Raw genomic sequence first — 26522 nt, 5'->3', positions numbered from 1 at the left:
ACATAAAAAAGACCGGATAGCATTAGGTTCTCCCATCCAAACATTTTTAAACAGAGAATATGTCTATAGTTTTATCAGTCTCAAACACATATTCTAAGGAATAAATGTACTTTTTCACTTTTATTAGTTATTACCACCTAGCTAATTTAAGACACCATTGCTGGTGGGAAAAAAAATTAATGGGTTAAATTCATATAAAAAGGGATTGAGATTGAGAAGCACATCTTTCCAAAGAAGTCAACTGTTGGAATTTTAGTCATTGTAAATCTCTTTGGCAGATAAGCAAATTGTGAGCCAAATAAAGTGCTAATGAAATTAGCAACAATTATTTTATTTAAAAATTTACTTTCCTCCAAATAAGAATTAAGTTAATGTTAAAAACATTTAATGTGCAATGGTTCCAAAGCTTACGTTCTTTATTTGGAGTGTATAAGACATGGGCCTGCGGTAGGTGATTGCTTCTGTCCCTTCTAGCTGATTACTTTACTTCTAGAAACAGATTATCAAGACATTTGGAGGGAAAGGGGCGTCTGGGTGGCTCAGTTGCTTAAACATCTGCCTTCGGCTCAGGTCATGATCTCAGGGTTCTGGGATCGGGCGCTGCGATGGGCTCCCTGCTCAGCAGGGAGTCTGCTTCTCCCTCTCCCTCTGCCTGCCGCTCCCCCTTCTCTCAAATAAATAAATAAATAAATAAATTAATTAAATATCTTTAAAAAAAAAAGATATTTGGAGGGAAAAAAAGAAATTAACATGTTTCCCTGGATTTGCATTTACGTATATTTTATTTAGGGCCAAACTGGGAATCTTCTCTAAGCACATGCCGAAATTGACAATGGAAAACAGATGGCCTGTAAGTTTGCTAAATGTATAGAAAACCCAACATGGAGCTAAAAGCTTGTCAGAGATCGAATAGATTGGAGCATTTACACATTGAACAGTAAGAATGGGCATTACTTTTTTTCATTAGGGGGACTCCAGCTCATGTTATGTTATAAATTTTATCTTTAGTTTTCGCTGTTGTTAAATTTTTTAAAACTAAAGGGACTAAGCGGACAGGCTTTGGTTCTCACTTCTCAGAGAAAATGAAGCATACGCAGAAGAGGAGGATGTATACTAATAGTTAAACTGAATAAATATTTGTTATTGACAGAAACCACTTGTAATAATTTATATATCAAATCAGTGATCCAGGGTTCAGGTCTGAGGTAACTCTGTAAGAGGCTGATCTTTTTTGTTTTTGTTTCTGATTAATTTGGAAGAAAATACTTTATAGAGTATAGATTTGAACTAAATTTCTGAACACAGAGATTTCTGTACACAAAGATAGTTGATCCTCTTTCCCTATGTAGTTTTCTTTCACCTGGCTTTAAGTTCATTAATTTTTTTTTTTTACATCATATATATGAGAATGAACAGAATGGGGGAAAATAAAAAATGCTTTAATGACAATATTCCAAAAATACAATTTAAAAATACTCAAAAGAATGAGATAAAAATCATTTGAATAACATGGAAATCAAAGTGTGCTGTCTGTTTCTTTTGACAGAATATAATCTTTGTCAGCTTTGATTTTTATATTTACTAAAAAGAAATACAAGTGTGTACACTTAGTAGCTCTGAGGCCTTCACAACTCATATCCTATAGTCCTATGAGGCTCATGATTGAAATTATTATTTTTTTACAAAGCAAGGGAAAGAGATGTGATATTTCCTAATTGGTTACAAGTAAAAGTTTTATAGAATTTTCACTTACCACAAGACCATCTTGATTTTCATTGAGTTCAGAAAGTTTGGAACTGGATTTCTGACGTTTAGGTTTGCCCCTTTCTCCAATATAACCAGAAGTACTTTCATACAATTTTTCCACTTCCTGAGCATTCAAAATACAATCTTCAAGGTTGTTGAACCCAGAAGGAATATTTTCTTTGTTGATAAGTCCCCTTGAATTAAAAAAAAAAGGCTTAATTTTAAAAGGTAAAAGGGATATTTTAATGACACTGTCACTGCATCACATGGGAAATCAGAAGAGTGCCCAGAAATTCCAGTTTGCCTCTTCGATCAAAATCTGAGCACAGTGCTACTCCTGAGACCACTTGGTGCCAAATAAATCACATTACAAGAGAAATTATTCCTAGAGGCAAACTGGCAAGGACTGTGTTTCTACCAATGAACAACTTTTGAGGTTGTACCAAAAGTAATTTGTATTCAAACAGGGAACAGTGCAATCTTACAAAAAAATTTCCCATTATTAACAGATTACATACACACACATACTTGATTTTATTTTAAAGATTTACTTATTTGTTTTAGAGAGAGAGGGAGGGAGAGAGAATGCGTGTGTGCACGGGGGCAGGGGGTAGAGGGAGAGAGAGAATCTTAAGCAGACTCCCCGCTAAGTGCAGAGCCTGATGCAGGGCTTGATCTCATGACCCTGAGATTATGACCTGAGCTGAAATCAAGAGTTGGACGCTTAACTGACTGAGCCACCCAGGCTCCCCTGCTATACACACATTTTATAATACAATGTGTGGACAAAAATCTGAAAAGGAAATATGATGTCTTTTTCTCTTGAATGGGACAAACTGATTTTCCCAAATGATAAAGACATTTTAGCATAGTAGAGAAGCATTAGTAACAAACTCTGACTGCATGTGATAATCTTGGTAGAAATAGTATAAATTAAAAAAAACTGTGGAATACAAAGCATTTTAACTAAAGTATGGATTTGTTACTTCCCAGTACAAGGAGTTTCAGGATGTAAACTTCTAACTGGATGTCCTTCATGACTTAGTTTATTTTTCTTTTAAGATTTTATCTATTGGGCGCCTGGGTGGCTCAGTTGGTTGAGCAACTGCCTTCAGCTCAGGTCATGATCCTGGAGTCCTGGGATCGAGTCCCGCATCAGGCTCCCTGCTCAGCAGGGAGTCTACTTCTCCCTCTGACCCTCCCCCCTCTCATGTGCTCTCTTTCTCTCCTCTCATCCTCTCTCTCAAATAAATAGATAAAATCTTAAAAAAAAAAAAGATTTTATCTATTTATTTCTCAGCAAGCAAGCACAAGCAGCGGGAGTGGGAGAGGGAGAAGCAGGCTCTCTGCTGAGCAGGGAGCCCGATGCGGGACTCAATCTCAGGACCCTGGGATCATGACCTGAGCTGAAGGCAGATGCTTAACCAACTGAGCCACCCAGGTGCCCTGTTCTGACTTAGTTTTAGAAGCAGATATGAATGTCATAACTACAGAATTTAATTCACTTAATATTCTTGAAATTGTTCTGAGTATTTTAAACATTCCCTTAAGGAGTTTCCATAAAATTAAATTACTTAGCGAACTGTTTGTTTTTTTACTACATCACAAGACAAATTAAGCCATCAGGGTAGCATCATGGCGTGCCAAGGTACAAATGAATGAGATCTTTCCCTTACGGTATGACTGAGTTAAGGTAACTCCCTAAACGCTTACAGTTCTATTTTGAAATAAATGAGCTCTAAAGAGCAAAACAGATGACTATATTTTACCGTCAGTTCAACCACATACAAAAATGAAAGATAATGTTAAATATTTATTCTGCCATCTAAATTCACATCCTATCTTAGATGGGCTTATCATGGAGGCAAAATTATGAATTAAACATTATCCTAATATTTTCAAAGTTACACTATCTTTGGTGATTTTTAGCACTCCATATTTAATTTAGTCTTATTTTATATAACTTTTAATGTAAAAATATACACTTAGTAAAATTATAGAAAAGATTTATGCAACAAATATTAGAAATACCCTCAGTATAAAATCATTGAAGGCAGAGGAACAGTGGACAGGGACTACATACTGGCACACATACTTATGCAGATACTCTTCAATCTCCCCTCCACGCACTGAGTGTTGCCTTTCACAGATGGCTGGATGAGTTTGGCCTCAACTTCAGAATTAATTATTTTACTATATAAATTCTGTCTATCACTCTTTATACTTCTCCTAACTCCTAGGGTATACATCCTTTATAATTTTTTATTGAGGGGTTTTTATGTTTGAAAGCTGTTATGACAGAATTGTGTTTCCCCCTAAATTCCTCTGCTGAAGCCCTCACCTTCTGTTAATATGAGTGTTTTTGGAGACAGGGCCTTTTCAGAGGTAATTAAGGTTCAATGAGGCCATAAGGGTGGGTGCCGTAATCCAACAGAACTGGTGTTCTAATAAGAGGAGGAGGGATGCCTCGGTAGCTCAGTTGGTTGGCTGCCTTCGGCTCAGGTCATGATCCCAGGGTCCTGGGATTGAGTCCCACATCAGCCTCCCTGCTCAGCAGGGAGCCTGCTTCTCCTTCTCCCACTACCGCCTGCTTGTGTTCGCTCGCTGAGAAATAGATAAAATCTTAGAAGAAAAAAAGAAAAGAAAAGGAGGAGACACCAGGAGAGTACCACATGGAGGAAAGGCCATGGGAAGACACGGTGAGAAGGACCCATCTGCAAGTGCAAGAGAAAGGTCTCATCAGAAGCCAACCCTGTCTGTACCTTGATCTTGGACTTCCAGCCTCCAGAACTATGAGGAAATAAACCCCTGTTGTTTAAGCCGCCCAGACTGTAGTATTTTGTTATGGCAGCCCTAGTAGACTAATACAAAAGCTAAAAACCAGTTTATTTTATAATCACAAAGTTTATTTTATAATCTTTTATAAAACACAAAGTTTATTTTATAATCTTTTTGAATAGTGAATGAATGACTGGAATAAAAGCTGTCAAAACAAATACATGGAAATCTGTTCAGCATGCTCATGTGGAAATCCTGTTCTCTTACATAAAAGAAAAAGTCTCTGCTTTTGTTCGAGTCAACACCTTTCAGCCACGATACATATGTGACTATGAGGAGCGCTGGTATATAATTCCTGCCTGCCACATTCTGACAGGTTTCAGTCAGACTTGACATCACTGAAATCTGACATGAATTCAGATTTCTGGGGCCTCTCACTTTATCTGAAGTTTCTTCCTCACCACCCCTACAAACACACTTAATGTTCTGGCAATACTCAACTATTTATCATTCCCCTGATACAGCACTGGGTTTTTTTTGTCTTTTCTTTTCTTTTTTTTTCTTACTTTGCAGTAGGAATTTAATATAGTATTTCTATAATAAATATGTACCAATTCCAGTTTATTGTGTTTTGGACAGCTGAAACCACTTTCACCTAAATTACCCTTTGCTTTTAAGAAAATATTATCAAATTTTCACACATACAGAGGAGACACTATCACAACGAATTTCCATATACCCATCACCAAGGGTCCTCATTTCCATGCACCTGGCAGATGGCAAGCTTTTTAAATAAATGAATTAAACTGAACCCCTTCACATATTGAATGTATTGCTTAAACTTTGATATTTTTATAGTAGCAATAATAATATAAGCCTGATAATGTTTCCTTATAAATTTAGACAAAATAAGAAATCATTTGCACTAAAATGAAATATTTGTAAGTCTTAGTCTATCTTCTGTATTTATTTCAAAAAATCTGCCATGATGACTTTAGTACAGACTTAATGACTCTAATCTCACCCTGAAGTATGGTTATCATTGACTTCAAGGATATATTTTTTTACTTGGTTGCAGCTTTAAGTTGTTAGGAGGCAAAATAATAGACAAAAATACAATGAATTTCTAATTTTTAAAAACTCTTTTAAACCATTCCATAAGGTTAATAGTTTTGAATAGAATAAAGTCTAGCTTAATCTTTATTTTTTAAGCAAAGCCTGATGAAAATCTTTGATAAATGAATCAATTATGCATAGGTATATACTAAGAAAAACATACTTACTATAGGCTATGATAATGATTCTCAACCTTTGCCCAATCAGTGATATGTCGGTATATCTCCTGGGGACATACTGGAGAGAACCTTCATGGGGACAAAAGTAGTAGGTCTGGGACCCTGAGAGATAAGGGCCTTGCTCCTCCCCAGACCTGGCGAGCTCAGAGAGGCAGTGCAGTGTGGACTGGGAGTTGAAGAGAAAGGACTATCAAGACATGTTAATTACCCAGCATGTCAGGTTAGGAAGACACCAGAGGCCTAGGAGGCTGAGGCCAACAGGGAGCATAGGAAGGGGACTTCTGTGTGCCCAGACGACACAAGGAAAGAGAGTAATGTGAGACTGTAAGTTACCATGGCCATACACAGTTTTCAGCCCGAGATTTACTCACTCAGTGTCCAACTCTAGTCTGACCACAATGAGTGACCAGCATGAGCAGTGAAGGAAATACCAGAGAAGAAAAAATAAGGGGAAGGCTAGAGTTTCACAGGTTGTTAGATTAGTCGGTCTCTACCGTTCTTCATCTCCTTTTGTTCTCCTGATATTGACAGTAAAGTATGATCAAGAGAACTTAGAAACATGCCTGGATGTGGGAAACTCTAAATTCTGCAGGAAAGGTTACTCTATGTTTCATATTTTTCTACCGCCTGTTCATTTGGACCTTACCCCACTGTGCTGTCCCCTGCCCTGCCGCCATGCAGCATCAACCGTCAACACTACAACCATCTGCTCTGTTCTCTCTCTTGTCTTACTACCACTTCCAACCTCTGCTTGCTATCCCTCTGTCCAAACAAAGAGGGTGGAAAGCATGATGTCGTGACACGTGTCGTGACACACTAAGGATATTTTAAAAATGCAATGTGTTGCTACATACTATTTGGCAAAAAATGAGACGGAGGATAAGAACAGTATTAAATAATTTGTACTTGCTGTGTAACACCATATAGGCAGTACACAAGTTAATTTTACTCCTAAAAGTTTTCTATAAAGCTAGTCAGTAGCTAATTTTAAATGTAAATACCTCCTGTATTATAATTTTCCTATTTTGTAAAGGTAATATTATAGCACTCCCTCCTATCCACCAGCCACAAGACAAATTTTTATTTATTTATTTATTTATTTATTTATTTATTTATTTTTTTAAAGATTTTTTTTTTTATTTATTTATTTGAGACAGAGAGAATGAGATACAGAGTACATGAGAGGGGGGAGGGTCAGAGGGAGGAGCAGACTCCCCGCCGAGCAGGGAGCCCGATGCGGGACTCGATCCCGGGACTCCAGGATCATGACCTGAGCTGAAGGCAGTCGCTTAACCGACTGAGCCACCCAGGCGCCCAAGACAAATTTTTTTTTAAAGTACTCCTTATATCACTTAAAAAGTCAGTGGTGTATACCACTGATACTGTTTTATTCCTAAAATTACATTTGCTAGTATGGCCCTTAAACATCTTCATGATATGCAGCATGGTATTTATTTATACCACTTATCTTTTGCGTCTTTCTTTAAGCAAAAAGAAGTTTCCTTTTTTCCCCCCTAAGATTTTGATGTGCATTATGAATCCAGGTGAAAAGGAATAAGGGGAACTAGGGTCTGATTTAGTCTTTGACATTTAATAAGGAGTTCAAAACAATAACTTTATAGAGACTAAATGCTATAGTAGATACAAATAAACTTAAAACTTTCAGGAAAAATATATGAATATAACTTTATTTTCCTTGGCATTTAAATGATGATTATTGAAAAATATAGATGATAATTGTTTATTTGTATTTTATCAAGTCCTCTAATGAAGAATAAAGTTTCTTATGATACTATTCTTGAAATTCATGCTGTGGGAAAGCTTAAAACTAGTCATTATGATAATAAAGAAATTAAGCATTTCCTCTTTGATTAGACTTAAGCTCAACCTTTCTGATACTAAAATGTAGTCAACTGTGAAAGTATTACAGTGATATTCTAGTACTGCATCAGGCCAATACAGTACGGAAATCTGTTGATTTTATAAGTTAGTCTAACAACCAAATGAATGTTGTCTAATAAGAAAAAAACGACCTCTGTGGTGCCTGGGTGGTGCAGTCGGTTGGCCGCCTGACTCTTGGTTTCCGCTCAGGTCAGGATCTCTGCTCAGCATGGAGTCTGCTTGAGATTCTCCTTCTCTCTACTCCCCACCCCCACCCGCAAAACACGCACGCACACACTCTCCCTCTCTCAAATAAATAAATAAATCTTAAAAAAAAAACCCCGCCTCTGGACAGGCATATGGCAATTTTCTCCTCCAGTGGTCCAGCATCCCTCTAAAGAAGATATTCATGAGGAAGCCCTAAAGTGTATTAAATCAGAGGTGGCTTCCTACAACATACATCTAGACAACACAGAACATCCAGACAAAACTGAAATGTTCATTTAGTCACCTACAAATTTCCAAATGTTAGCTAAGTTTAGAATAGTCAAAAAGGAATTTTTGAAGTTTTAACGGGAATACTGAAATGGGAATGGTTATAACACAGTGACTAATTCAGGTGTATATCTATATATATATATTTTTAAGATTTTATTTATTTATTTGAGAGAGAGAGAATGAGAGAGAGCACATGAGAGGGGGGAGGGTCAGAGGGAGAAGCAGACTCCCTGCCGAGCAGGGAGCCCGATGCGGGACTCGATCCAGGGACTCCAGGATCATGACCTGAGCCGAAGGCAGTCGCTTAACCAACTGAGCTACCCAGGCGCCCTCAGGTGTATATTTTTAAAAGGAGAGGAGAAAATGCAAATAAGACGCTCTAATGCCAACTCACACATCTCTGCCACGTCGAACTTCATCCTGCTCTTTGGACTGACGGCGGCGCTGTCTGGCAGATGTGGCCGAAGATGCTGATGATGTTCCAGATTCCGAGTCCTCTGAACTTTGGCCTCCAGAGCCGTTTACATCAAAAAGGTGCTGTTCTACTGCCGACCGGATGGTTCTTTCTAAGAGTCTAATAAAAGCAGAACACAGAGTCCATCAGGCAATCAAATTTATCAGTGATTGCCTTTAAAAATTTATATCCATAATTTGGGAAATATCAACATTTGTTCAATGGTAGATCTACCACAGCTTCATGAGCAAAGACCGCATATGAGACATCTCAAAATATCTGCATCGTGTGTTAAAAATAAAACCAAACCTGACAAATGCTACCACTTTGATCACTGGGTTTTTCATCTTTATAGGTCCAGGATGACTGAAATGCTCACAGCAAGCCTGGCAACAATTATCAGAGGCATTCAGGAAATAAGGGTCATTTAATATAAGGCAGAATGAGGAAATATTTTTTTTCCTCATAGAATAATAATAGACCTATTCTTACAAAGGTGAGTTCCTTCGGATTTCATACCAGCTCTGCAGAGGCAGACAGTATGGTTTACAAAGCAAATGGGCACAAATGATTTTATGATACCTATTATCTATGTAGAATTCTTTAAGATAAAATTATGCAGGGAATAATGTTATTAAAAAGGAACACCTCACCAGAACAATCACTATTTCGAACAGCAAAATCTTTCTGAACCTCTATGCAATTAAATTGTGATGTATATAATTGAAGCTGTTATCATGCAAACATCCCAATATGTGTTACTGAAGATGGCAGGATAGATTTACTTCATTTAACGTGAGGAAATACTTAAGCACAGGGGCTGAAGAGTGCATGGTGAGATAGACAGGGTATCCTTATGAAAGCTATATAATCTTTTAATGTGTCTAAGCCTTCCTTTATCACCACATTATTTAATTCTGAATGAGCTGGCATGGAAAATTCTAAACATATACTCCTCAAACCATGCCTTCCTGCACTTGAAAAAAGAATCACATCCAAACTCATCAAACTGTAGGCATTAAGTATGTGTAGTTCTTTGTATATTAATTATACTTCAATAAAGCTATTAAAAATTTAAAAAGAACCACATTTGTTTTTAAAATGTTCAGATTAAGAAATACATTCACTTAAATAAGATGGGTTTTGAAAAATTTAAGAAGTTTAAGAGTTTCCAATTGTAGTTTTATAATAGACACATGGTAATCTCATTAAAACTATTTGAAGACAATGAACAAGTGTAGTCTAACTTGGGCATTAGAACTTCTTTATTTAGGGGTACCTGGGTGGTACGATTGGTTGAGTGTCCAACTCTTGGTTTCGGCTCACGTTGTGATCTCAGGGTCGTGAGATTGAGCCCTGAGTTGGGCTCTGTGCTCAGCACAGGGTCTGCTTAAGACTTTCTCTCCCTCTCCCCCTCTCACCCCAACAAATAAATGAATGCATGAATGAATGAATAAATGAATCTTTAAAACAAAGAGTTTTTATATTTAGAACTCCACATCCCAATGATTCAAGATTACCTAACTGTGGTCTATAGGAATGTGAGTGAATTAACGTATACATACAAACTAACTCCACACCTTTTCCAAACTATACAAGACCTATAAGAAGTAAAGGTTATCAGGAAATACACAAGAAAGAACATATCAGTCTTGGTACAATTCTGGAATCACTTTAAAATTCACAAAGCTAAGAGAGGTCAGTCCTGCCCTCTCATTGCTTCCTCACCTTACAAAGAAGGAAAAAAAAATCCCAATTCATCCTATTAGATCCAAATTCATCCTACTCAGTGCTTCTTTAAATTATCCTCTCTTCCTCCTTATCACATCTTTCCTCCTCTTCCTCCTGATCCCTCTTGATGGAAGATGCGCTAAAAAGGCCCATTTACATCTTAGCAAGGAAGGAAGAGAGGTGTGTGTGAAGGAAAATCTTTGAGCAAGAAACTATTCACAAATATTTATTTAGTGCCTAATATACACCAGGCACTTTTCTAGGTGTTAGGGATACAGCCATGAATATGACAAACAAGGTCCCCATGTTTATGGAGCTTACATTGCTATGAGGCAAGAGAGGTAATAAACAAATCCTGAAATTTCAGAAAGTGATAAATTCTCTCCAAAATGTTGTACAGGATAGGAGAAGGACTGCGGATAGTCAAGGATGGCTTCTCGGAGGAGAGGACATTTGAACAAAAAAGTGAATGATATGAAAATGAATGGCCAGGCTGAAAAACAGCCAGTGCAAGGGCTCTGGGGCAAATATAAGCTTGGCCTATTCCAGAAACAGAATGTCACGTGCTTGAAGGATGATGAGCAATGTGGTCAGAGAGGGAGGCAAGGATAGGTAACTGGAGCTTGGATTTTAGTCCAGTTGGTAGCCTTAGGAGGAAAGAGATACATGATCGGCATCATCAGTACAGCACTGTCCTGCCCTGTGGATAAAGGACTTGTTGCCATCACTAATTTGCTTTTGATTCTGTGTCCCTCTTAGACTGTAAAGTCCCTGATGGCAGAGCCTGAGGCTTAGCTGACATTACACACCTAACACTATGTTGGCATATCGCAGGTACTCAATAAATGTAGGCTGATTAAAAATAAGGAAGGAAGAAGTAAAGACACTGTTACTACTTTAACCTTTAATAGCGTCTTCCACTCTAAGATACCTCCCTAAACACGTATTTTGCAAACATTAATAGACTCGACATTATTTTGACTGAAACAAAAATCTTGCATGTTCAAATGGTTGAGCTGTCTCTAGTCACACACCCACGCAGAAGCTCAAACACGAACACTTCTTATTTAGTCCTCTTCTCTCAGTGGTTTTAAAAATCATCATAAGTTGCTTACTGTATTAATCTTCCAATACCACACACCATTAGAGTAGCTTTTTTTCTGTTCGATAAATGGGAAAGGGAAACCCAAATAACTTACTCTCCAGTTGTCGAAACATTGCTGACTTGGGATACATGCGTGCTGTGGAAAAGAAGCACAAAGAAAGAAAGTCAGATTAGACAGAGCATCAGAGACTGTGAACCAAACATCTGAAGGGGATTCCAGACTAAAAGTATTCGCTAGACTCTGAGTGACCCTTGCACAATGTTTAACCCATCCCCTGACAGATGCTGATTTTCACTTGTTTCTGGAATTAGAGGATGCCCATGGTTGTTTACTCCTAAACAGTGTCCCCGCACCCCCATTTTAAAGATGTCCATGATAGACTGTTTCAAAGTGACCTTTAAAAACCATCTCCACCTCTGCCCCTACTATCCTGGCCCTCACCCTCCTTCAGCGTCTTTTTATTTACCCAAAATATTAGTGTAATGCCACTGACTGCCTTCCTGCTACCAACTCTACCCATTCCCTGCTCTCCCCAGCCCAAATCTCTTCCCTCCTCGTCCACTCCCTCCAGACCTGCAGACAGAAGCAACTTTCTAAAACTGCTCAGAACAGGCAGACAGCAGCAGGGGACAGAGAACAAGGAACAACACTGGTTTCTACAAAACTATTTCTTTCTTTTTTAAAAAATATTTTTAAAAAAGATTTTACTTATTTATTTCAGAGAGAGAGCATAAGCGGGGGGGAGAGGGAGAAGCAGGCTTCCCGCTGAGCAGGGAGCCCTACGTGGGGCTCGATCCCAGGACCCTGAGATCATGACCTGAGCTGACGGCAGACACTTAACTGACTGAGCCACTCAGGCGTCCCCACACAACTATTTCTAAGCCACCTTTCTTCCTGAGTTCCTCAAGATGGAGAATTCTTCAAGATCTATGTTTCATCGCAACACCTAATTTATGGCCCCTTTATTGAGCACTTATAAAGTTCCTCTACTTTTCTATTTCCTCCAAAGCCTGAATTCCTTCAAAAGCATTACAAAGTAGTAAACCTAACGTGGAACAATGAACTTATAGAACATTATCTGATAAGCACCCTCTCGAACTTCACCCCTCTTGCCTGCCCGCTGTGTTCATATAACCACAATGAGGTCGAGGCCGGCAGCAATTTTAGCAGTTTCTCACAGTCTGCCCTCCCATGGTTAGTCAGCTTCTAAATCAAGATTCAAAAGTCTGTTTAAACGTCTATGCTTGTCACACTATAGTTTTACCTAATAGATATAATAGTTCCCTTTTCTCCTCCTTCTTTGTAGAAAACACCTGAAGAAAATGACAGGTGTTAATGACCAAGGCTGATGGCTGCCTTTCAATCACCCCAAACATCCTTGGATATACCATGCAATTTTGAACATAGGAACATTTTTTAAAAATCATCTGTTGGGTTTTTCTCCCATGTATGTGGGTATTTCATCTCTTTCCACTCAGAATCTAAGTACCTCAAGGGATTGTATGATATCACTCTTTTTCTTTCATTATACTCTCTGCCACTATCATAACCACCATCAGACCCAGCCTAGCACTCATTATCCCAGAGGTGATCAACAGACACTCACTCTTCAGCCCAGAGAATTTCCTTAAAAAGAGCTTTTGCTGTCTGTCATGGCCACAAACCACAGCCAAATCCCAGAAGAGACACATAAAATAATGTTATTGTTCACAAGGGAAACTGATGAGAAAAACCTTAATGAATGAGTAAATAAGCAAATGAACAAATACACTCTAATGCTTACTGAGTCCTTATTATGTTTCAGACACTGTGTCAAGTATTTTGTACATATATTTTCTTGTTTGCTATTTACAATAACCCATGAGGTAGGTACTATTGTTTTCTCAATTTTCAGTTGAAGAGGTTAGAGGTTAAGTAACTTGCCCACAGCGACAGAGCCAAGAAGTAGATGAGCTGGAACTTGAACCAAGAAAGTTTTAGCTCAGTCTAAGCTCTTAATCACTACACTAGACATTCAGTCCATCACTCACTAGAAGAAAATCTCACTAGAATCATCTTTGTAGATGGAGGCTTGGATTTGGTGTTTTACTTTGCTTTTAATCACAACCATTTTTCTCATCTGCCTCACAATGCCTGTTATTCACAGTGGTTCCCAGATTACATAACCAATAATATATCCTTTGCTGTTCTCTGTCCTTAACTGGAACAGGCAGTCCCTGCTTTTGATGCTTTGTGGCTCACCCTCTGTAAAGTCAACACTGTGTAATTAACTCCTGTATTTCACTTCTCAATGTAGTTACACAGCCTCAGTTTTGGGAGCAGAGCCCCTTTCAATCACCCCAAACATCCTTGGATATACCATGCAATTTTGAACATAGGAACATTTTTTTAAAATCATCTGACAGAGAAAGAGAAAGAGCAAGAGAGGTAACACAAGCAGGGGGAGTGGGAGAGGGAGAAGCAGGCTTCCCGCCGATCAGGGAGCCCGATGGGGGGCTCGATCCCAGGACCCTGGGATCATGACCTGAGCTGAAGGCAGTTGCTTAACCAACTGAGCCACCCAGGCGCCTCCCTTCTACACACTTTTGACCTGAACTTCTTTTTCCTTATTAAAGCACACACTGATATTTTTATGTTTCTTTTGGGGAAGTTGGGCGGCAGGACACAAAAAGAAAGGCGAGGAAGAAAGAGACAAGAAAATGACATCAAGTAGAAACAGGTTCTGAGATTACTAACTCTACATTGGTGCTTCTCAAATCCTAAGGTGTATCTGAATCATCCAGGATCTTGTTTGCACACAGACTCCAATTCAGTAGGTCTAGGTCTCAGGAAGGGGAAGCTGAGATTCTGCCTTTCTAACAAATTCTACAGTGATTCTGATGCTGTTGATTTGTGGAAGACACTGATTAGCAAAGCGGTAATTCCCTGCAACTAAGATTCTTCAAGACTTCAATTACTTAGATATCACAATAGCTATTTTTAAACATTCTAATCTACGTAATGAGGGTATGCACTGGAAAACTTATGCTAGCGTAAGTGAATAAAAGGCAACACATCAAAATTTCCCTCATAGCTTAAAGAAAAATGACCTAAGCCTTCTAAATCAGTCTTTTTTTTTTTTTTAAAGATTTTATCTATTTATTTGAGAAAGAGAGCACTAGCGGGGAGGAGGGGCAGAAGGAGAGGGAGAAGCAGACTCCCCACTGAGCAGGGAGCCCGACATGGGGCTCAATCCCAGGACCCTGGGATCGTGACCTGAGCTTAAAGGCAGAAGCTTAACTGAGCCATTTTCAGAATGCAAAATAAATAGATCAATGACAAAAGCAAGGAATTAAATCATATTCAATTTTGCTAATATATTGATCTTAGGTCAAATTTATGATAATTTATACTTTTATGTTTCTCTAATAGGCCTTTAGAATTTTTGGTATACTTAACGTGTCCATATTTTCATGTTTTTTAAGCAGAATTTCTCTAAAGAAAGTGTTCTGAGAAGTGAACATGTTCCATTGGGAATCAGAAAAGAGAAGTTCTGGTCTTGGCTCTGCAGTTAATTAGCTGAAATCATAGATTGCTGGTTAGCCTGGCTGCTTTGGATAGGTTTCTTCATACCGAAAATAAAAGGCTTGGCTAGTGATCCCTGTGGTTTTCTTTTCTTTTCTTTTTTTTTTAAAAGATTTTATTTCTTTATTTGAGAGAGAGATTTTGAGAGAGAGCACATGAGAGGGGTTAGGGTCAGAGGGAGAAGCAGACCCTTGCCAAGCAGGGAGCCCGATGCGGGACTCGATCCAGGGACTCCAGGACCATGACCTGAGCCGAAGGCAGTCGCTTAACCAACTGAGCCACCCAGGCGCCCCCCCTGTGGTTTTCTTTTAGCTCTAAAAGTTTACTGCCCTAAAATTTAAATCACTACAAAAGATTATAATTGCATAATATATTATGACAGTTTCAGTCATAGTTATGGTTTATTAAACACCAATATGGCTTTGGTCAGGTATCTAGCCACCTATATAGTTCCTGTGGGATGTGCTTAATAACTCACCAATAACAAGATTTCTAAGAATATTTAATGACAGACATAGGGGTTATTTCCATAGCTACATAGGGGTTATTTCCATAGCTATAATTCACTCATGAAGGTAATTCTAAGAAAATGGCAAAAGGGCAACAAGCAAATAAGCTAAAGTGAGAGATACAGACTTCCTTTGTCTACATGGAACTTGTTTTTTATCCTCTGCAGAAAGTGAAGAAAAATGATTTTTTTCAGAGCCCTTGACTGATTTGCTAACAAAGTTTCTTACTTATGCAATATAAACACTTGAATATGGAAGGGATCATCTCCCAATGTTGTAAAGCAAGTATTCAAAACTGAAAAAAATAAGCCTCTATGCAGACTCCAGAACTATGGTCAATTTCATTACCCAAGCCTACTGTGAGTGATGATGCAACCACATCCGCTATTGGTATAGTCTTTTAAAACAGATTCTAAGCCTACTCTGCAATATATTCTATGACATACTTAAATATATTTAGTCTGTATCTCTATTAACAAAACCCAAACTACATTTCTGGAAGCTGAATATGCTCAACAATATTAGTCTATAAATTTGCATGTGATAAGATGCACAGAATGCCTGTTGACAAGTGATTCTTTAATTAGATCTCTTGACTTGAAATAAAGAAATCTACATATAAAAAGAAAGAAGTTTCAAATCTACTAAAATCCGACATCTTGAAAAAGCATGTGTTCTCTTTTTTTATACATTCTCTTACTTCAGTATGTTCTCTTCTGTGGTATACAAATATTATTGTGGTAAAGTATTATTGTTTCAATAGGAACTGTTAGGTCGAGCAGAATTATCCTTTTTTTCCCTCTAGAACACATTTAGTCAGTTTTTTCTTTTTAATGAGTAAGGATTTAAAAGACAATTATGTGATGTTTAATTCAGCCTAAGGATGAAGATCATGTAACTAATCATCAAAATAGCATGAAGCTCCTAATTTGTCTATTTAACAGAATACAATATTTTTAGTATTATTTTAAAATACTAAAAGTTAATATGCAGCATCAACACTATAAGATGAATCTAACGTTATTTCTTACAGTTGCATAACAGATTTCTTTTTTTTTTTTTAAAGATTTTATTTATTTATTTGACAGAGAGAGACACAGTGAGAGAGGGAACACAAACAGGGGAAGTGAGAGAGGGAGAAGCAGGTTTCCCGCGGAGCAGGGAGCCCGATGCGGGGCTTGATCCCAGGACCCCGGGATCACCACCTGAGCCTAAGGCAGACGCTTAACGACTGAGCCACCCAGGCGCCCCGCATAACAGATTTCTAATTAAAACTTTTTCATTAAAACCATGTCTTGGGCGCCTGGGTGGCTCAGTTGGTTAAGCGACTGCCTTCGGCTCAGGTCATGATCCTGGAGTCCCGGGATCGAGTCCCGCATCGGGCTCCCTGCTCTGCAGGGAGTCTGCTTCTCCCTCTGACCCTCCCCCCTCTCATGTGCTCTCTCTCTCATTCTCTCTGTCTCAAATAAATAAAATCTTTAAAAAAAACAAAAACAAAAACAAAAACAAAACCATGTCTTCCGTGGACAATGTGATACATTAAAAGAAATACACTTGGGGTGCCTGGGTGGCTCAGTCATTAAGCGCCTGCCTTCAGCTCAGGTCATGATCCCAGGGGAGAAAAAAAAAAAAAAAGAAATATACTTGATTTTCAGTATCCACTTTGTTTTAACTTTTAGCTATGATTATGATATACAGAAATTTAATGATGCATTTATAGGTATTCAAATTTTGACAAAAACTGTATTACCCTTTTGTGGTGGTGTTATAGACAGTTTGGATCTAAAAAACCTCACATTCTGGTTTTAAATCAAATACTATGCATATAATACTGGTACATAAATTGAAAACATACTACATGGATATTAGTAGGAGGAAAATATTTATTCTCGTACTTTATCAAACCTCACACTTCATATTCCTTTAAGTATTAGGACTATTTTGAAGAAAAAAACTATCTTTCATTCCTACATTTTGATGATCTATTAAATATTTTCTTTTTTTTTTTTGAAAGATTTTATTTATTTGTTTGACAGAGAGAGACACAGCAAGAGAGGGAACACAAGCAGGGGAAGGGGGAGAGGGAGAAGCAGGCTTCCCGCTGAGCAGGGAGCCTGAAGTGGGGCTCAATCCCAGGACCCCGGGATCATGACCTGAGCTGAAGGCAGACACTTAATGACTAAGCCACCCAGGCGCCCCGATTAAATATTTCCTAACAAATTAAATAGAGCCCATCAAAATATCAAAATACACACCTTTTGCATAGCTTTTTGTTCAGGCCCTAATTATTGGAGTTTTCAGTTTTACATATTTAGCATGTTTTTGCATAAAAAGAAATTCAGAGTTTTAGTTTTTAGACTAAGGTCTTTGTAAAGCAAAATTCTGAATGAAATGAATAGTTCACTATATATACTCATTTATAGATGAGGAAATTGAGCTTCAAAGAGGTCTAATATCTCATTCAAGTTTACACAGCTCTGATTCTATCTCATGTAATCTGGCTTCAGTGTGTGTCCTTAATAAGGACATAATCCTTATTCTCAAATAATGCTGCTATTCATATAAACCTTTGGCTATATATCTAGTTATTACTCAAATTACTCAGATTACTCAAAGTACTTTTTTGGATTCAAATGGAATTCTCTTCTTTTCAAAATTTATACATTCCAGGAAACTTTTTATTTCTAGATTTTCATGTTTATTAGTATGAAATTGCAACAAGCAGCCTTTAATCTTTTATTTATTTTTTTAGATTTATTTATTTATTTGAGAGAGAGAGAGAGAGAAAGAGGGAGCAAGCGAGTGAGAAGGAAAGGGGGAGGGAGAGAGAATCTTAGGCAGACTCCTGAGTGTGGAGTGTGGAGCCCCATGAGGGGTTCAATCTCATGACCCTGAAATCAGGACCTGAGCTGAAATCAAGAGTCAGACTCTCAACTGACTGAGCCAGCAGTCTTTAATCTTTTAAGAATTACTATATCCCTTGACCACAAACTTCAATTCTGATTATTAGTTTTGTTGTTTTTTTTTCTTAAGTTTACCAGAGGTTTTTCTATTTTATAATTTTCATTTTTATTCCCAAAGAACCAGTTTCTGGATTCAAACATCAGTTCTGCTCTTTTTTCTATTTACTATTATTAAAACCTTCTAAATTTCTAAGAGGTTGCTTTTCTTCTTTTATATCATTTCTTATTCTGATTGCATGGGTCATTTATTTTCATTCTTAAGAAGCTGAAGTCACCTCTTAAAAAGAGCTTAGATTCACAAATTTTGATATGTATGTTCCCCCTTTTTCTTATCAATAGTCTACACTAGTTTTTATTTCCTCTGAATTTTTTCCTCTCATTAGGAGAGTTTTCATTGGTTGACTGGAAATTTTTTGGTATCAATTACACCATGGTTAGAATACATGACTGTTAAAATTTCTACTTTTTTTTTTTAAGATTTTTTTTTATTTATTTGAGAGAGAGAGCACAAGTGGTGGGGGGGATGAGGGGCAGAGGGAGAGGGACAAGCAGACTCTCTGCTGAGCAGGGAGCCCGATGTGGGGCTCAATCCCAGGACCCCAGCATCACAATCCAAGCCAAAGGCAGATGCTTAACCGACTGAGCAACCCAGGCACCCCTAAAATTTCTACTCTTCAAGAATTTCCAGATACAGCTGAATAATTCTTTAGAAAGTAGCAGGAAGTTTTGTGCTCTACTTATAGGGTGCAAAGTTTAGTATGTAATGCTCATTCATTTTAAATCTCATTGATTATATAAAATTCTCAGGGTTATTTATTTTGTAAATTTTATTAAACAAATATAATTGTATGTATAAGTTCTATGCTTCAAGTGTGTTTGTTTATTCTTCTTCACTTAAGAGTTTAAATTTCTATCATTTGAAGCTGTGCTATTTTACACATGCTAATTTATAGCCTTTATGGGTTTAGTCCATATTAAATAAAGTCCAGGTTTGTCCTGTTTCACAAATTTGGCACTGAACTCTAGTTGTCCTGGTATTGATATTGCCCTCTCTGCTTTCCTTTTGTTCACATTTACCAGATATAAATTCTAAATTTTTATTATTAACCTTTCTGTGCCATTTTGTTTCAGGTATGGTTCTTTGGGGCAAAATATCGCTCAAGTTTTGTTTTGTTTTGTAATTTTAGTTTTTATCAAAGAACTTGACCATTTATATTTATTGTCATAGTTGATGTATTTATTCTAGTTTTGTGTTTTTGCTTTATGTTTTCTAATTTGGGAGCTTCCGTTTCCTATGATTTCTGTCTTTGCTTTTATCTTCTGAGGAGATTTACATTATAGAAGTCTTATACAATTTTCTACTAGTGATTGCTTCTTACACCCATATATCTCTAATTATTAAAACTAAAACAAAAACCCCCAAAATAAACAAAAAAACTCAAAACTCTTGACTCCTGCTTCTATTCTCCTACCTTCCATGCAAGATAAGAAATTCAGAATTTTATTACTTTCTTTGTCCCTCCACCAATGAGTCTAATTGGTTTCTACCACTTAATTAAAAAAATTTCTTTTAAAATTCACCTCTCAGCTGGGCATAAACTTTGATTTCTACTTATTCATATTAGTATGTTTTTTTGCTTAGAATCATAATTTTTAGGTTGACTTTCTAATCTTTGACCTTCATATCTAGCATTATTTCTATCAGTTTTTTCTTACCCTTTGCTCTTCATTTTGGAGGAGCTTCTCAAGTTTCTTTCTCATCATGTACTTGATTTATTTTTAATAATTTCTGCTCTTTACTGTTTACCACATACTGCTAATACATTTCTAGGCTCTCTTTTTCCTCCTTATTTCAGCTATTCTTCTATGTCTCTAAACTTGTAATTGTAAACCTATTCTGCCCTTACAGGTTCTTACTTACATTTCAGAGAGGGTTGGTTATGTCCTTGAGCATTTTTTGGAAGAAGACTAGTAATACTACTTTTCAAGTTTTCTTCTGAATCATGTAAAAAGAAATTCTCTGAAATCTGTTTTTACACTGAGTCCTCAGGGTAAGTCATCCTTTCTCTTAGTTTGTAATTTCTCTTTATAGGTCCCAAATAATTCTTTGTGTTCTGTGGTTCTTAAGGAGAATCCATCAATCCAGGCAGGGTCATTATCAACACCCTGGGTGGGTAGATTGTTCCTTGTTTATTTCATCATCCTTTGGCTGTGGGCAGATGCCTGCGCATGAATTTAGATTTTAAGAGCCAATATATGAGTCTGCCCTAGAACAATCTGTGATGCATAAATAGGTGCACTTGCTATTTGGTCCAATTTTCTGACTAAGCTGGAGAATGAGGAATAAATTTGTACTTTGTTTTTGTACAGTGTACTCTTGAAAGCACGCATTATGTCCAGTAATCTTCCTTCCTTTTTTATCATCTCAAGTGCTTTAAGTGACTGAGTATCCCAGGGGGATAGCTTTGTATACTAAATGTGCTAGTCTTTGAATAGATGTTGACATAAAGAAGCTAATGGGGGCACAGAGGTGAAAAAGAATATGCGGTTCAGCTCTGAATGGTTCAGAAAGTAACTTTCTGTTTAGTAGGGGGAATGTCACTCATTTTTCTGGTTGGTGCAGTAGACAGAGGAAGGAATCCAATCTAGTTCCCCCCCCCCCCCACCGCTTCTTTCTCTCTTTGTGGCCATTTGTATTGTTTAGATGGTGGAACATGAAGTCTATAAGGTGATAATATGTTTCTCAGCCCATCCCAGTGATGTGACCTTTGATATATGGGTTTATCATTCTTACAAAGCTGTCTCTAGCTTTTGTCTTTGATATCATCATTAGAATTTAAATGAGAAGCTGGGAGTAGTTACATTAGGTAGAGCTGGACTTTTACTTGTTTAAATTAAAGGTTTACATTTTATTCAAATCTGAAGTTCTTATAAACAGAAGTCTATAGGAAGTCAGGGAGACTGAAGAATGAAACAAGAGCTCTAGATAGAATGGCCATAAAGGTGTCATTTCCTGTGAGTCAGTTTTTCCTTTGCTTTATCATGCTGAAGAAAAACATGAAGAGAAGCATAAAAAACATAAAAATTTACATAATTTATCAGTATAGCCTAAACAATATGCTTAACATTTTAATTAACATTGATAGAATTAAACTCAGAATCTATACTTGTCTCTAGTAACAAATTTGACTAGCTCAGATATCAAGAACTCAATAGTGAATCCCTGGAGAATTATATGATGAACATTAGCTAAGTTTATAACCATTCTTCAGTATAAAATACTTATATTAGTGGTCTGGTTTAGTGATTTTCAGCTAGGGGTATGCATGAAAATCTCTTATGTGACACTTTTTTTCCCCTCAAAATTCTTGTGGCAAAACACACATAAAATTTACTATTTAAACCATTTCTTAGTTCAGTGGCATTGAGCATATATTGTGAATTCATTCCATTCATCTCCAAAACTCTTTTCATTTTATAAAACTGAAACCCTGTACCTATTAAACAGTAACTCCCAATTCTCCCCATCCCCCCAGCCCCTAGCAACCACCATTCTGCTCTGTGTCTCTGTGAATTTGACTATATTGTACTTCACATAAGTGGGATCATACAGATGTCTTTTTGTGACTAGCTTATTTCATTTGGCATAAATGTCCTCAAGGTTCACCCACGTCATGTCTATCAGAAGTTCCCTTCTTTTTAAGGCTGAATCAGACTACACTGTGTATATAAACTGCATTTTGTTTATCCATTTATCCACTGATGGACACTTGGGTTGCAACCACCTTTTGACTATTACAAATAATGCTGCTATGAACACGGATGTACAAATACCTCTTTGGGACCCTGTGACCCTGTTTTCAGTTTCTCTTCAGCTTTGCCAACACTTGTTGTTTTTATTTTTCAAAGCAGCCAACCTATTGGGTGTGAGGTGATATCTCATTATAGTTTTAATTTGCATTTCCCTGATGATTACTGATGTTCAGCATCTTTTCATGTGCTTATTGGCCATTTGTACAACTTCTTTGGAGAAATGTCTGTTCAAGTTCTTTTCCCATTTTAAAAATCATTTTGTTGTTGTTGTTGATTTTTTGGAGTTCTCTATATATTCCGGATATTAATCCCTTATCAGATAAATGATTTGTAAATATTTTCCCCCATTCTCCCTTTCCTTTCTGTTGATAGTCTTTTATTTTTTTGATCTGTAAAATTAAAAAAAAAATTCATGAAGTCCAATTTGTCTATGTTTTCTTTTGTTTCCTGTGTCTTTGGTGTCATACCTAAGAAATCGCTGCCAAATTCAAGGCTGTGTAGCTTTTGCCTGATGTTTTCCTTTAAGAGTTCTTATAGATTTAGTTCTTATCTTTAGGCCTTTGATCTGTTTTGAGTTAATTCTTGCATATGATATTAGGTGAGGGGCCAACTCCATGCTTTTGCATGTGAATATCCTGTTTTCCCAGCACTTATTGTAGAAAAGACTATCTCATGATAGTTATTGAAAATATGGATACCCAACACCACTCAAAGCTCAGGATCTTGGCCAGTGAGACCCCAGAACCTTTAAAGTATACAAAGTATGTATCATAGTGATGGTGTTATCAAAAAACAGAACATAACAAGTGTTAAGAAAAATATGGAGCAATTGGATTCATACATTAGTGGAAATGCACTTAGAAAGGGTTAAGATAGAAAATTGTATGCTATGTGTATTTGTCACAATTTTAAAAATAATTAAAAAAATGGTTAAAATGATATATTTTATGTTATTTATATTTTGTTATTTATATCTACCCTCCCACCCCCCAAAAAAGAGCTCCAAAGAAGTTGTACAAATGGCCAAAGAGATGATGTGCTTCCTCAGTTTAGAAACACTGTTCTAGTAAAAAAAAGGACAAGAGAAACAAATAATTTTAATATATAGTTATTTGTGTCTGAAGACACCCAAATATCTAGTTGACTTTATTATCTGGGGGGGGGAAAAAAGTAGATAATCAAGTAAATAGCCTGCTTATTTGTTGCACTTGTTAGTCTACAACAAATATAATGCCTGATATATTGCACTTTTCAAAACTACCCCATCTGATGAGAGATTTTTACCTCAAAATGATAGTTGAGAAAACATACAATAGAGTTAAGAAGAAAAAGAACTATTAAAAAATTTAATAAAGTATGAAAAAAAATCATAAACCTACAAATTCTAGCACAAGTTGTTTGGAAAAGTAATCCCCAAAGAGCTAACTAAAAATGATCTATAAGAACTTTTCTACATATCAGGATAGGAGTTGTATGATATAGTTTTCAGATTCCATCTAATGTCAGGTAATGCTTTAATCTCATTTTATCCAAAGCTAAATTTTTCTTCCACGTAAATCTATAGTTAAAAGACTTTCATAAATTAATGATTCCTGGTTTCAAGGAATAAAAATATTAAAATACTAAAGAATGAGTTTCTATTCCAAAAGCTTATTTAGATATAAATCTATCTGATGTTCCTGATACAGGAAAATTAGAAAACACATACTGACACTGACCGTAAGCAATTCCAAATCTGCTAAAATAGTAATTTAGCTTCCATTTGTACCTGGAGTATTAAAACTTGGGCTGAAATTGATAAAGACTGTCAATTTCAGAGTTTCAATGGAGCACAAAATGAGAAAGAAAAAGCAGAGGAAGATTAGCCCAGTTGCTAAGACGTAGGTGTTAGGTGAGCAAGGAGCCGCCATTCAGAGTCCAGGTGAGCTGTTTAGAGCCTAGTGAATAAGACTGGTTACAGGTATGTAGCTCCTGAACCACATTCAGGATTTTGATGAAGCACAAGGAGAGATGGGCCTTACATAGAGGCTATATCTATGTATCATCCATATAATACAAACTATATGTATAATCCCGGAATCTTTTAAGAAGGAATTCAAGAGTAGAAGTTGGATGGGATGAGGGCAGGATCTGAACCCGGCCATAAGGAATGTAAAGGTAGTAGAGGTGAGATGGGCGTCGATAGAGGTGCGGAGGAATGTAGAGTAGGGATTGAGAGCCTCAGTCCCAGTGGAAATAAACACAGAAATCAAAATCCAAATTTGCAGATACTGAAGACCCAGACAGCTAAAAGTAGAACTGGCAACAGATCCTAGCCAGGTCAGACTGGATGACAGGCAAAAGAATTCAGACAATAACAGGCTGGATGGGGCACGGAACGCATATAGCAAGCTGCTCATCTGAGCAATTGAGGTAGGGGTGCTTTTCTGGGAGTCCAGCAGAGAGCATGAGAGCCCAGGATATGGACATCCTTGCCAAGAATGTTCTTCACCTGAAGTTTGCAGGTTCTTGTTAATTTTGTAGCAATCTTGCTAAGGGTTTCGCGTAACTTGATCTTCCCTTTCATTTCCTTAATCACTTCAACAGGGTGGGTGATCTCTAATGAGCATCTGGGGAACAATGACACCTACTGTTTGAGCTACTGTAGCTGCAGTCATCCTGCCACATGAGACGCAGCAGTACAGATTTGTAGCTACTGTTTCTTTCCTTTGCCAAAAAAAAAAAAAAAAAAAAAAGACAAATGGTTCTGGTGAGTTAGGCTAGGGTGGAGAAGTGCTGAAATTACAGAAAACAGAGTTCTTATCACAGAAGATATTTAATCTAGAATGAGAATATATGAGTGCACGTCTATTTATAACAGTCCTACCTTACTACAGAAAAAATTGAAGGCAACTGAAATGTACAGTAGACTACCATGTGGCTCAGCCATGAGTATTTCTAACAGAGAATCGTAATCACAGAAACTGGAATTCTACAAGGTGAAAAGTAGAGCAAGGTAACAATTGAAATGGCCTCTCTGGCTCCCAGTTCCTGCATCCCACTTGCCTTCCCTTGGCCATAGAAAGGGTCTGGAACCTCCACTAGTGCACTGTAGGTCCTCTGCATGCTCTCCATCTCTATACGGCACATACAGACTCTACCTGTATTATAAATAATGCACCTTGTCTCCACTCCAAGAGCTGGATGCTTGTCTGATGTCCTGTATCTGAATTACTTTATGGATCATCTCTTCTCCTCCCTCTGACACTGGAGCCCAGCTTTGCTCTTATCTTCTGTTTTGATCTGGTCTTCCTGAAGACTGTCCACTCCCAGACCTGCAGACACTGAGTTTTGCTGTTCTACCTCATGCTGGACCTTTCAGAATAAACCACCAACTGCATATCCCACCACTGACCAGCTGTCCCATCCCCATCCCCTCTGCCTGGCTGCCTGTGGCTGGATCTACTTCTGGTGAGTACCCAGCTCAGCTAATGTGTCTCATCTCTTGTTTGGATCTTTCCTCTCTGTCTCCCCCCGCCCCCCAAAAAAAGCCAAAAACCAAACCCCCAAAAAACCTTGACCAGTCAACACTGTCAAAATATAATACATAGCACTCAATATTCAATATTCCTAGTCAGGAAAGATATCATTTTACAGCTACCAATCACTTTTTACTTTTCAAAGCCCCAGGAAATATTATTTCAGATTTTAAAGAGCCAATTTAGTTTTTTGTCATGTTGACAAATTGTTATGAAATTCATGAGTCTTGCAGTAACTGCCCTTTCTGAGAATTGTAGGAAGGGAATCTATTTAATAAAGTAGGAGAGAAAGGAACGGAAGACAAAGAGGCTACAGAAATGAAAGTATATTTAAAACATTTAAGCACTCATTTGTTCTCACTAGAGGTAGTGCAAAAAAGTGCGCTAGTTTATAAATTAAATTGTCAGTGGACATGTTATGTTTCTAGTTCAAAAATCTGGAAGAACTTTAATCATAGTTAATAATCATGTATTCTTTCTTTCACTTAAATTCTGTATGTTAGAATAACCCAAGAAGAGTTCATCTCAGAGCCACCATGCAAATAATTTGAAAACAAAAAAAGCTCCTTCCAAACAGATTCATATTTTACTAATAGATTCTCCCTACTTCATGTCAAGTAGATAATAAAAAAAAAGTTAAATTAACTTGTACCAACTTACTTCTTA

At 37.2% G+C, this 26522-nt stretch overlaps 1 protein-coding gene across 1 annotated transcript in view; it reads right to left on the bottom strand.

Annotated features, from left to right (window-relative positions):
* Positions 1–26522, bottom strand: part of FAM13A (family with sequence similarity 13 member A) — a 336606-nt gene that overhangs the window by 57507 nt on the left and 252577 nt on the right. Inside the window, exons 11-13 of the mRNA XM_044913092.1 lie at positions 11583–11624; positions 8593–8772; positions 1754–1940 (exon numbers count right to left, since the gene is read on the bottom strand). Of these exons, the coding sequence (XP_044769027.1) occupies positions 1754–1940; positions 8593–8772; positions 11583–11624 (409 nt within the window). The remainder of the gene's footprint in view (positions 1–1753; positions 1941–8592; positions 8773–11582; positions 11625–26522) is intronic.

The sequence above is a fragment of the Neomonachus schauinslandi genome, chromosome 2 (assembly GCF_002201575.2).
Source record: "Neomonachus schauinslandi chromosome 2, ASM220157v2, whole genome shotgun sequence".
Lineage (NCBI taxonomy): Eukaryota > Metazoa > Chordata > Mammalia > Carnivora > Phocidae > Neomonachus > Neomonachus schauinslandi.
Note: the sequence above shows the minus strand (reverse complement) of the source record. Positions and strands in the feature narration are given on the sequence as shown.